The sequence below is a fragment of the Scyliorhinus torazame genome, chromosome 16, assembly GCF_047496885.1.
Source record: "Scyliorhinus torazame isolate Kashiwa2021f chromosome 16, sScyTor2.1, whole genome shotgun sequence".
Lineage (NCBI taxonomy): Eukaryota > Metazoa > Chordata > Chondrichthyes > Carcharhiniformes > Scyliorhinidae > Scyliorhinus > Scyliorhinus torazame.
This window is the reverse complement of record NC_092722.1, coordinates 121,757,861-121,770,206: the sequence shown is the minus strand read 5'-3', so window position 1 is coordinate 121,770,206 and position 12,346 is coordinate 121,757,861. Positions and strand designations below refer to the sequence as shown.

Genomic DNA, 12,346 nt, shown 5'->3' with positions numbered 1-12,346 from the left:
AGGGTGTGATGTGTCTTTCATTCCTGGGTGCCAGGATGTGATGTGTCTGTAATTCCTGAGTGCCAGAGTGTGATGTGTCTTTAATGTCTGGGTGCCAGGGTGTGATGTGTCTTTCATTCCTGGGTGCCAGGGTGTGATGTGTCTGTAATTCCTGAGTGCCAGAGTGTGATGTGTCTTTAATTTCTGGGTGCCAGGGTGTGATGTGTCTTTCATTCCTGGGTGCCAGGATGTGATGTGTCTGTAATTGCTGGGTGCCAGGGTGTGATGTGTCTTTAATTGCTGGGTGCCAGGGTGTGATGTGTCTTTAATTCCTGGGTGCCAGGGTGTGATGTGTCTTTAATTCCTGGGTGCCAGGGTGTGATGTGTCTTTAATTCCTGGGTGCCAGGGTGTGATGTGTCTGTAATTCCTGAGTGCCAGGGTGTGATGTGTCTTTAATTCCTGGGTGCCAGAATATCATAGATATCATAGAATTTGCAGTGCAGAAGGAGTCCATTCGGCCCATCTTTAATTGCTGGGTGCCAGGGTGTGATGTGTCTTTAATTGCTCGATGCCAGGGTGTGATGTGTCTTTAATTGCTCGGTGCCAGGGTGTGACGTGTATTTAGTTGCTGGGTGCCAGGGTGTGATGTGTCTTTAATTGCTGGGTGCCAGGATGTTATGTGTCTGTAATTGCTGGGTGCCAGGGTGTGATGTGTCTTTAATTGCTGGGTGCCAGGGTGTGATGTGTCTGTAATTGCTGGGTGCCAGGGTGTGATGTGTCTTTAATTGCTGGGTGCCAGGATGTTATGTGTCTGTAATTGCTGGGTGCCATGGTGTGATGTGTCTTTAATTGCTGGGTGCCGGGTTTAATCTATCAGTAATCCCGGGGAAAGATTTGCTCGGACAGTGTCAGCAGGCTGTCTCTGCTGTGGGGCTGGGAAAGATCTGCCAGACCTGCCGACGCCGGCTGCGTCTAGCCTTGAAAAGCTATGGCTCGGGTGCTAATCGTCGGTGCGGGTGTCACTGGCAGCCTGTCCGCTTTCCTCTTCCGTAGAGAGTTACCGAACAAGCTGCAAATAGTTGTATGGGACAAGGCGAGAGGTGCAGGTCAGTGCGGAAGCGAGTCCCAGAGCACGTGACCCCACCATCTGGAAATTGATACATTTCTGGGGGCGGGGCCTATTCTCGCTAATTTCAATGCGAGACTTTCAGGCTGCAGCTCCTCCACCTGCCCACCAGGTGGCAGCTGCTTACCGTCTGAAATAAACACAGGGAGGGACGAGTTCAATTTCTAATCTTCATACGTCCATCAAATATGCAGATCAGATTCACTTTGATCTTAACTGCTTTCCTGGTGCATGCCCTGGGTGTGCCTCCAGTAAAGGAGCAGGGGTGTCTAGCCTTGGTGAGGCCACATCTGGAATACTGTGTGCAGTTTTGGTCTCCTTATCTGAGGAAGGATGTTGTTGTTCCCGAGGGAGTGCAGCATAGGTTTAGCCGACTAATTCCTGGGATGGGGGGATTGACGTATGAGGAGAGATTGAGTCAGTTAGGATTGTATTCGCTGGAATTCAGAAGAATGAGGGGGGAGGATCTCATAGAAACCTATAAATTCTAACAGGACTAGACAGGACAGGTGCAGGAAGGATGTTTCCAGAACTAGGGATCACAGTCTGAGGATATGGGGTGAACTATTTGGGACTGAGATGAGGAGAAATTTCTTCACCCAGAGAGTGGTGAACCTGTCGAATTTGCTACCATAGAAAGTGGTTGAGGCCGAAACATTGTATATTGCCAAGAAGCAGATAGGTAAAGCACCTGGGACAAAGAAGCTCAAAGGATATGGGGATAGGCAGGATTAGGCTATAGAGTTGGATGATCAGGCATGATCATAATGAATAGGGGAGCAGGCTCGAAGGGTCGAATGGCTCCTCCTGCTCCTATTTTCTATGTATGTATCCCTCAGGTGGCATAGTCATAGATTTTCATATTGCGATCATAAATAATGCAAGTTGGCATGGTGATTTAAAGAGCTGACAGAGGCATGATGGGCTGAATGGCCTCTTTCTGTTTGACCTCTTTGTAACACATGTTAGAACAGAATGAACTTGCATTGGCCTAGCAACACAGAACATTTCACAGCTAGTGAATCGCATCTGCACAGTTCCTGTGGTTGAATAGACAAACGCAGCAGCCAATTTTTGCACAGTAACCAGATCAGGAAGGAGGCCCATTTGGAGCCTAAACATCAACGTGGACCAGTTGGGATGAATGACCTGTTTATGTGCTGTAACCTCTATGTAATAATCTGTTTTTGTGGTGTTGGTTGAGGCATAAAGTATTGGCCAGGACACTGGGAGAACTCTGCTGCCATTCTCCTGGTAGACAGAGTTCAGCATGTTACCCAAAAGTGCTGCACTGCGTCAGTAGCCCTGAATCTAATCTAATCCAAGGAGGTGGGTGTTGGGACATGTTTTAGATCAAATCTGATTTTGTGTTCCATTGACTTTTATACTGGGGAGTGGGTGGGTGTATCAGACAACTTAATTGATGGCTTCAAATTAAATTTTCACACTTCACCATGTTTCCTGCCTATTCCTGCAATAATTTGCAATGCCAATTCTCTGTTCAGGCAGAAATATATTGTTGTCCTGTATTTTCGCACCGTTTTTGTACGGCTGGATTTTCCCATTGAGGCGGGAAGCTCAAGTCCAGAAATCTGCCAACTCGACAGGCCCATCTCCTTTAAAAGTGTCCCTGCCTACCTTATTGTCCCATTCCAGGGAGGTAGGAGCCAGGCCCGTCTCCTCCGTAGGTAGTTTGGATGGAGCTGAGTTGGGTGAGTTTTGGGGCGACTTGGCCTGGAAGCTTGCCTCCATTCTCTGGGATTTCATTCTACTTTTAGCGGCTGATATGCCTTCTATACTTCACCCACACGGTAACCACTCCCAATGCCACCGCCATGTCCCTTCCATGACCCCCTTCATCATCCATATCCATTCTCCCCAGCATGCATTACAAACCCAATGAACCACATGATAACAATGACAAGTTTTGGACAAAAAAACACCCATTAAAAAATCGTCTTTGAGAAACTGCAGCTCTTGACAACCTTTTAAAAATGTCAGAGTCATTACCATTTCATTAACAAAAACTTTGCCTCACTTCACACCTCTTAATGCTGTCCAAATAAACATACAGAGGAACATTGAAATATCGATTTCAAAGGAAGAATAACTTATTACAGCCGCATAAAGGTGTCATCAATCAATGCAAACACTCCATTTCTACCTGTGGAAGCAGATCTTGTGGAGCTGATTGCATTAGTGGGGCTTGGCGTTCGATCATAATGAGCCCATCTGAACTATATCAACAGAAACTGTGAAGTGAAGTGCACTTCAAGACTTGCCTTTGTTATTCTATGGTTCATTGATTCCATGGTGCATACTGGGAAAGTGAGCATGTAGGGAGCCATGGAAGGGGGATAGGAGGAAAGGGAGGAAATCCTTCCAAAATGTTTCATAGTTTCATAGAATTTACAGTGCAGAAGGAGGCCATTCAGCCCATCGAGTCTGCACCGCTCTTGGAAAGAGCACCCCACCCAAGCTCACACCTCCACCCTATCCCCATAACCCAGTAACCCCACCCAACACTAAGTGCAATTTTGGACACTAAGGGCAATTTATCATGGCCAATCCACCTAACCTGCACATCTTTGGACTGTGGGAGGAAACCGGAGCACCCGGAGGAAACCCACGCACACACGGGGAGGATGTGCAGACTCCACGCAGATAGTGACCCAAGCCGGAATCGAACCTGAGACCCTGGAGCTGCGAAGCAATTGTGCTAACCACAATGCTACCGTGCTGCCCAAATGTTTCCGAATCCAGATTATGTTTCATAATTCCTCTGAGGGGCCACGAACAACATGTCCTCAAGAAGCTGGCCTGACTCCACAAAAATTGCACATGGTGTATGGGATGCAAAGTTGCCGGCTAGGCCAGGAGTGCAGAGTGTGGCTCGCCACCAGCACCAGTGAAAAGTGGCAGCACCGTGAATGGGGGTGGGGGGGGGGGAGGGTAGGAATCCCAGAATCAGGACTCTCCCTGCCTCCAGGGTCATCCCAACTCTTCAAAAATCTGGCCCATAACGACAGATTCCCATTGAAGGAACCATTGTCATCTCCACTCTTACAACGACCCAGATTAAACACATTTCTAATAGAATGTAATTTAGTAGTCTTATTAGTGCAAAGATGCAATAACCTTTGCTTATTTATCGTTTCCCTTTTCACAGGCAATTTACTGCAAAGCACATTTCTTACAATTTGCAGGGAGACAGATATTGGCATCTTGATTCAATGAAATTACCCTGAGATGGTGCAACATATTGTACCCAACCAGGCTCCACACCCATCGATTCCTGGCAGAGATTCACAGTATAGTTTAAGGTTACGCTGCACTCTCTTTCATAAGTGCTTTTTTGCAATCTTTGCAATTCAAATGTCTTCCAAAGGATGCAGTTCTTATTCCCACCGATCCCTATTAATTGTGAATTGATTTATTGCCCTTAGTGTTGGGTAGGGTTACTAGGTTATGGGGATAGGGTGGAGGTGTGGACCTTGGGTAGGGTGCTCTTTCCAAGAGCCGGTGCAGACTCGATGGGCCGAATGGCCTCCTTCTGCACTGTAAATTCTATGAAATTCACACTCACTCAACGGTGACTCAGGCCTCCCTTACTGCTCCCACCAACAGTCACAGAAATCCCTGCGGTATGGAAGGCAGTGGAAAAGTCATTTTTAATTGTTCAACCTCAAGTAATACAACAATGGAACAATAACAGAAAATACGGACTGGTTGAGTCAAAAACCAAGTTAATATTTCAGATGTGAACCTTCAAACAAACCGAATATGTCAGAACTCGCATAATAATAATCTTTATTAGTGTCACAAGTAGGCTTACTCCAATGAAGTTACTGTGAAAATCCCCTAGTCGCCACACTCCAGCATAGGTTGGGGTACGCAGAGGGAGAATTCAGAATGTCCAATTGACCTAACAAGCATATCTTTCGGGACTTGTGGGAGGAAACAGGAGTGCCGGGAGGAAACCCACGCAGACACGGGGAGAACGTGCATATGTAGCCCCTTTCGCAACCTCAGGATGTCCGAAAGCTCTTTACAGTCAGTTGTATTTGTAGTGTAGTCACTGCTATAATGTAGGAAATGCAGAAGTCAATTTACACGCAGCAAGTTCCCACCATCAGCACTGGGGAAATGATGATGATCTGGTTTTGTGTTGTTGATTGAGAGACAAACAGTGGCCACCCGGCCAAGGGAAATATTCATTCACTTCTTTGAAACAGCTGTGTGGGATCTTTTACATCCACCTGCGAGGGCTGTTTGGGTTTGTTTGAATATTTAGATGTAGAAAGTCAGTTCTCATTGTCATCACAACGATGTCCTGTGTTAGTGACGTTGCGGAACTTTTGGGAGTGATTTTCTTATGTTTTCGAAATACATTTTTCACATTTCTGTCAAAATGATCCAAGTGCTCTTTGACGTTTGGTGAAAAACCCATTTTCTCAGCTGTTGGTCTCCATATCCCCGGCAGAAACCTTTTGCACGTTCCCTGGTCATCTTTGGCCAACTTGCACAGATCCTTACTATCCCCCACAATTACCACATTTGCTCTCCGTCCTTCAGCCTCAGTCATGCTCTGAGTAAGAGAATTATAGTGAGAGGGCTGTCCCAATGGCCAACCCGGGCCAATTCCATTGATGGTGAGGATTTCAGGATATTCCCGCTTTCATAGTGTTCTCTGCTGCAATAAGCCCAAAAGACAGTGGTGACTGAAGGAATAGTGGGAAGTATGTTGGAGCAGAGATTAGAAAACAGGCAAATTGGCTCTTGCAAGACTGTCTTGAGAAAATAAAGACATCGGCCTGTGTTTCTATCTCCGTTTGGTGCACAGTCTACCTACGGAATGTGTAATGTCAGTCCTTCCCGACAGAAATATGATAAGTCCACGGAGGCAGAAGTCCCTTCACCAGAATCCCTTTTATTAACAAAACCAACAGCAGCCCGACCATGTGCATTCAGCTTGGTGTCTACACTGGGAGTGCAGCCCGGCCAGGTGCATTCAGCTTGTTGTCTACACTGGGAGTGCAGCCCGACCATGTGCATTCAGCTTGGTGTCTACACTGGGAGTGCAGCCCGACCAGGTGCATTCAGCTTGTTGTCTACACTGGGAGTGCAGCCTGACCAGGTGCATTCAGCTTGTTGTCTACACTGGGAGTGCAGCCCGACCAGGTGCATTCAGCTTGTTGTCTACACTGGGAGTGCAGCCCGGCCAGGTGCATTCAGCTAGGTGTCTACACTGGGAGTGCAGTCCGACCAGGTGCGTTCAGCTTGTTGTCTACACTGGGAGTACAGCCCGACCAGGTGCATTCAGCTTGTTGTCTACATTGGGAGTACAGCCCGACCAGGTGCATTCAGCTTGTTGTCTACACTGGGAGTGCAGCCCGACCAGGTGCATTCAGCTTGTTGTCTACACTGGGAGTACAGCCCGACCAGGTGCATTCAGCTTGTTGTCTACACTGGGAGTACAGCCCGACCAGGTGCATTCAGCTTGTTGTCTACACTGGGAGTGCAGCCCGACCAGGTGCATTCAGCTTGGTGTCTACACTGGGAGTACAGCCCGACCAGGTGCATTCAGCTTGTTGTCTACACTGGGAGTGCAGCCCGACCAGGTGCATTCAGCTTGTTGTCTACACTGGGAGTACAGTCCGACCAGGTGCGTTCAGCTTGTTGTCTACACTGGGAGTGCAGCCCGGCCAGGTGCATTCAGCTTGGTGTCTACACTGGGAGTACAGCCCGACCAGGTGCATTCAGCTTGTTGTCTGCACTGGGAGTACAGTCCGACCAGGTGCATTCAGCTTGTTGTCTACACTGGGAGTGCAGTCCGACCAGGTGCGTTCAGCTTGTTGTCTACACTGGGAGTGCAGCCCGACCAGGTGCATTCAGCTTGTTGTCTACACTGGGAGTACAGTCCGACCAGGTGCGTTCAGCTTGTTGTCTACACTGGGAGTGCAGCCCGGCCAGGTGCATTCAGCTTGGTGTCTACACTGGGAGTACAGCCCGACCAGCTGCATTCAGCTTGTTGTCTGCACTGGGAGTACAGTCCGACCAGGTGCATTCAGCTTGTTGTCTACACTGGGAGTGCAGTCCGACCAGGTGCGTTCAGCTTGTTGTCTACACTGGGAGTGCAGCCCGACCAGGTGCATTCAGCTTGTTGTCTACACTGGGAGTACAGCCCGACCAGGTGCATTCAGCTTGTTGTCTACACTGGGAGTACAGCCCGACCAGGTGCATTCAGCTTGTTGTCTACACTGGGCGTGCAGTCCGACCAGGTGCGTTCAGCTTGTTGTCTACACTGGGAGTGCAGCCCGACCAGGTGCATTCAGCTTGTTGTCTGCACTGGGAGTACAGTCCGACCAGGTGCATTCAGCTTGTTGTCTACACTGGGAGTGCAGTCCGACCAGGTGCGTTCAGCTTGTTGTCTACACTGGGAGTGCAGCCCGACCAGGTGCATTCAGCTTGTTGTCTACACTGGGAGTACAGTCCGACCAGGTGCGTTCAGCTTGTTGTCTACACTGGGAGTGCAGCCCGGCCAGGTGCATTCAGCTTGGTGTCTACACTGGGAGTACAGCCCGACCAGGTGCATTCAGCTTGTTGTCTGCACTGGGAGTACAGTCCGACCAGGTGCATTCAGCTTGTTGTCTACACTGGGAGTGCAGTCCGACCAGGTGCGTTCAGCTTGTTGTCTACACTGGGAGTGCAGCCCGACCAGGTGCATTCAGCTTGTTGTCTACACTGGGAGTACAGCCCGACCAGGTGCATTCAGCTTGTTGTCTACACTGGGAGTACAGTCCGACCAGGTGCGTTCAGCTTGTTGTCTACACTGGGCGTGCAGTCCGACCAGGTGCGTTCAGCTTGTTGTCTACACTGGGAGTGCAGCCCGGCCAGGTGCATTCAGCTAGGTGTCTACACTGGGAGTGCAGTCGGACCAGGTGCGTTCAGCTTGTTGTCTACACTGGGAGTACAGCCCGACCAGGTGCATTCAGCTTGTTGTCTACACTGGGAGTACAGCCCGGCCAGGTGCATTCAGCTAGGTGTCTACACTGGGAGTACAGCCCGAACATGTGCATTCAGCTTGTTGTCTACACTGGGAGTGCAGTCCGACCAGGTGCATTCAGTTTGGTGTCTACACTGGGAGTGCAGTCCGACCAGGTGCATTCAGCTTGTTGTCTACACTGGGAGTGCAGTCCGACCAGGTGCATTCAGCTTGTTGTCTACACTGGGAGTGCAGTCCGACCAGGTGCATTCAGTTTGGTGTCTACACTGGGAGTACAGCCCGACCAGGTGCGTTCAGCTTGTTGTCTACACTGGGCGTGCAGTCCGACCAGGTGCGTTCAGCTTGTTGTCTACACTGGGAGTGCAGCCCGGCCAGGTGCATTCAGCTAGGTGTCTACACTGGGAGTGCAGTCGGACCAGGTGCGTTCAGCTTGTTGTCTACACTGGGAGTACAGCCCGACCAGGTGCATTCAGCTTGTTGTCTACACTGGGAGTACAGCCCGGCCAGGTGCATTCAGCTAGGTGTCTACACTGGGAGTACAGCCCGACCAGGTGCATTCAGCTTGTTGTCTACACTGGGAGTGCAGCCCGACCAGGTGCATTCAGCTTGTTGTCTACACTGGGAGTGCAGTCCGACCAGGTGCATTCAGCTTGTTGTCTACACTGGGAGTGCAGTCCGACCAGGTGCATTCTGTTTGGTGTCTACACTGGGAGTGCAGTCCGACCAGGTGCGTTCAGCTTGTTGTCTACACTGGGAGTACAGCCCGACCAGGTGCATTCAGCTTGTTGTCTACACTGGGAGTGCAGTCCGACCAGGTGCATTCAGCTTGTTGTCTACACTGGGAGTGCAGTCCGACCAGGTACGTTCAGCTTGTTGTCTACACTGGGAGTACAGCCCGACCAGGTGCATTCAGCTTGTTATCTACACTGGGAGTGCAGTCCGACCAGGTGCATTCAGCTTGTTGTCTACACTGGGAGTGCAGTCCGACCAGGTACGTTCAGCTTGTTGTCTACACTGGGAGTGCAGTCCGACCAGGTGCATTCAGCTTGTTGTCTACACTGGGAGTGCAGCCCGGCCAGGTGCGTTCAGCTTGTTGTCTACACTGGGAGTACAGCCCGACCAGGTGCATTCAGCTTGTTGTCTACACTGGGAGTGCAGTCCGACCAGGTGCATTCAGCTTGTTGTCTACACTGGGAGTGCAGCCTGACCAGGTGCATTCAGCTTGTTGTCTACACTGGGAGTACAGCCCGACCAGGTGCATTCAGCTAGGTGTCTACACTGGGAATGCAGTCCGACCAGGTGCATTCAGCTTGTTGTCTACACTGGGAGTACAGGCCGGCCAGGTGCATTCAGCTTGGTGTCTACACTGGGAGTACAGCCCGACCAGGTGCATTCAGCTTGTTGTCTACACTGGGATGGCAGCCTGACCAGGTGCATTCAGCTTGTTGTCTACACCTGGGAGTCCAGCCCGACCAGGTGCATTCAGCTTGTTGTCTACACTGGGAGTGCAGCCCGACCAGGTGCATTCAGCTTGGTGTCTACACTGGGAGTACAGCCCGACCAGGTGCATTCAGCTAGGTGTCTACACTGGGAGTACAGTCCGACCAGGTGCATTCAGCTTGGTGTCTACACTGGGAGTACAGTCCGACCAGGTGCATTCAGCTTGGTGTCTACACTGGGAGTACAGTCCGACCAGGTGCATTCAGCTTGGTGTCTACACTGGGAGTACAGCCCGACCAGGTGCATTCAGCTAGGTGTCTACACTGGGAGTACAGTCCGACCAGGTGCATTCAGCTTGTTGTCTACACTGGGAGTGCAGCCCGGCCAGGTGCATTCAGCTTGTTGTCTACACTGGGAGTACAGTCCGACCATGTGCATTCAGCTCGTTGTCTACACTGGGAGTACAGCCCGGCCAGGTGCATTCAGCTAGGTGTCTACACTGGGAGTACAGCCCGACCAGGTGCATTCAGCTTGTTGTCTACACTGGGATGGCAGCCTGTCCAGGTGCATTCAGCTTGTTGTCTACACTGGGAGTACAGCCCGACCAGGTGCATTCGGCTTGTTGTCTACACTGGGAGTGCAGCCCGACCAGGTGCATTCAGCTTGGTGTCTACACTGGGAGTACAGTCCGACCAGGTGCATTCAGCTTGTTGTCTACACTGGGAGTGCAGCCCGACCAGGCGCGTTCAGCTTGTTGTCTACACTGGGAGTACAGCCCGACCAGGTGCATTCAGCTTGTTGTCTACACTGGGAGTGCAGTCCGACCAGGTGCGTTCAGCTTGTTGTCTACACTGGGAGTACAGCCCGACCAGGTGCATTCAGCTTGTTGTCTACACTGGGAGTGCAGTCCGACCAGGTGCGTTCAGCTTGTTGTCTACACTGGGAGTACAGCCCGACCAGGTGCATTCAGCTTGTTGTCTACACTGGGAGTACAGTCCGACCAGGTGCATTCAGCTAGGTGTCTACACCTGGAGTGCAGTCCGACCAGGTGCGTTCAGCTTGTTGTCTACACTGGGAGTGCAGTCCGACCAGGTGCGTTCAGCTTGTTGTCTACACTGGGAGTACAGCCCGACCAGGTGCATTCAGCTTGTTGTCTACACTGGGAGTGCAGCCCGGCCAGGTGCATTCAGCTTGTTGTCTACACTGGGAGTACAGTCCGACCAGGTGCATTCAGCTAGGTGTCTACACTGGGAGTGCAGTCCGACCAGGTGCGTTCAGCTTGTTGTCTACACTGGGAGTGCAGTCCGACCAGGTGCGTTCAGCTTGTTGTCTACACTGGGAGTACAGTCCGACCAGGTGCATTCAGCTAGGTGTCTACACTGGGAGTGCAGTCCGACCAGGTGCATTCAGCTAGGTGTCTACACTGGGAGTGCAGCCCGACCAGGTGCATTCAGCTAGGTGCCGACACTGGGAGTGCAGCCCGACCAGGTGCATTCAGCTTGTTGTCTACACTGGGAGTACAGTCCGACCAGGTGCATTCAGCTTGTTGTCTACACTGGGAGTGCAGCCCGACCAGGTGCGTTCAGCTTGTTGTCTACACTGGGAGTGCAGAGGATCTGACACTCCTGGTAATATACAGAGAAGAGGTGCCCTGATTGGTCCACTAATCAGGGAACTCGTATTCTAATTGGCCAATCTCAAAGGCCTGGTCTAAGTTATTACAAGAAGACACATCATTAACGTTGGATCACTTCAAGTTTATAGTACCTAATTTCTTGCCATGTCAGCAAAATGTAGTCATCGTTATTGTTGCTCAAGTCAGACGAGTCGATAGAATGTTTCCCTCTTTGCTGCCTCTGTGTATTGCATTACAAACTCCATCTTAAAGGTACTTTCTTAAAGGTACTCTCACTTGACAATTCTTAATAAGTTAAAATTTCAGATCTGATTACTGTCGCCATAGTGATGTTACCATGAATGAAATGCTCTCCAAATTGTGAATTGATAGCACCAGAATCCAGTGATCTCTTGTAGGCCTGAATTTGTATTTTCGCAAGCTCGGGGTGTGAGAGTTATAAGAATATAAGATTCTGCCACATCATAGGGAGTGATAGTGCTGAACACCAAATGTTTTTGCTTTAAGGAGGAAGAATGAACACCAGCAGAAGTCCCCATGACCCCAACTGCATGGCTGACCTGGGAGCACAGTATATTTCTGTAACTCCACATTACGCAGAGAAGCACCAGAGGTATTTGAAAAGGTTCTTCATGTCGGTGATTCAGCATCGCCAGAGATAAATAGGTTACAATTTAGATTTATGATTATTAAGAATTGTTTAAAAATTATTTGATGCGATGTGGGTGTGATGGGCCAGATCAGCGTTTGTTGCCATCCCTAACTGCCCTTAAACTGAGTGGCTAGCTGGGCCACTTCAGAGTCAACCATGTTGCTTTGGTCTGGAGTCACATGTAGGCCAGACCAGGGAAGGATGGCAGATTTCCTTCCCTAAAAGCCATTGGTGAACCAGATGATTTTTTCAAAATAACAATCAACAATGGTTTCATGGTCATCATTAGACTTTCAATTCCAGATCAAGTTTCACCATCTGCCATGGTGGGATTTGAACCCAGGTCCCTGGATGATTAATTACCGTGGGTCTTTGGATTTCTAGTCCAGTGACAGTACCGCTACACCAACGCCTCCTATTCATTGCTAAATTTAAGCAGCTGCCTTTATTAAAGTAGACCAATCTTTTTCCAGGGGTAGGATAAAAAGTCTAAAAGTCCCCTGAAT

The 12,346-nt window shown here is 50.0% G+C and overlaps 1 protein-coding gene across 2 annotated transcripts in view; it reads left to right on the top strand.

Annotated features, from left to right (window-relative positions):
* The first annotated feature begins 879 nt into the window (after positions 1–879).
* The window catches only part of rnls (renalase, FAD-dependent amine oxidase), a 313,054-nt gene continuing 301,587 nt past the window's right edge, over positions 880–12,346 (top strand). For both annotated transcript variants that reach the window (XM_072478963.1, XM_072478962.1), the window contains exons 1-2: positions 880–1,086; positions 11,696–11,801. In XM_072478963.1, the coding sequence (XP_072335064.1) occupies positions 969–1,086; positions 11,696–11,801 (224 nt within the window). In that variant the 5' untranslated portion in view covers positions 880–968. The remainder of the gene's footprint in view (positions 1,087–11,695; positions 11,802–12,346) is intronic.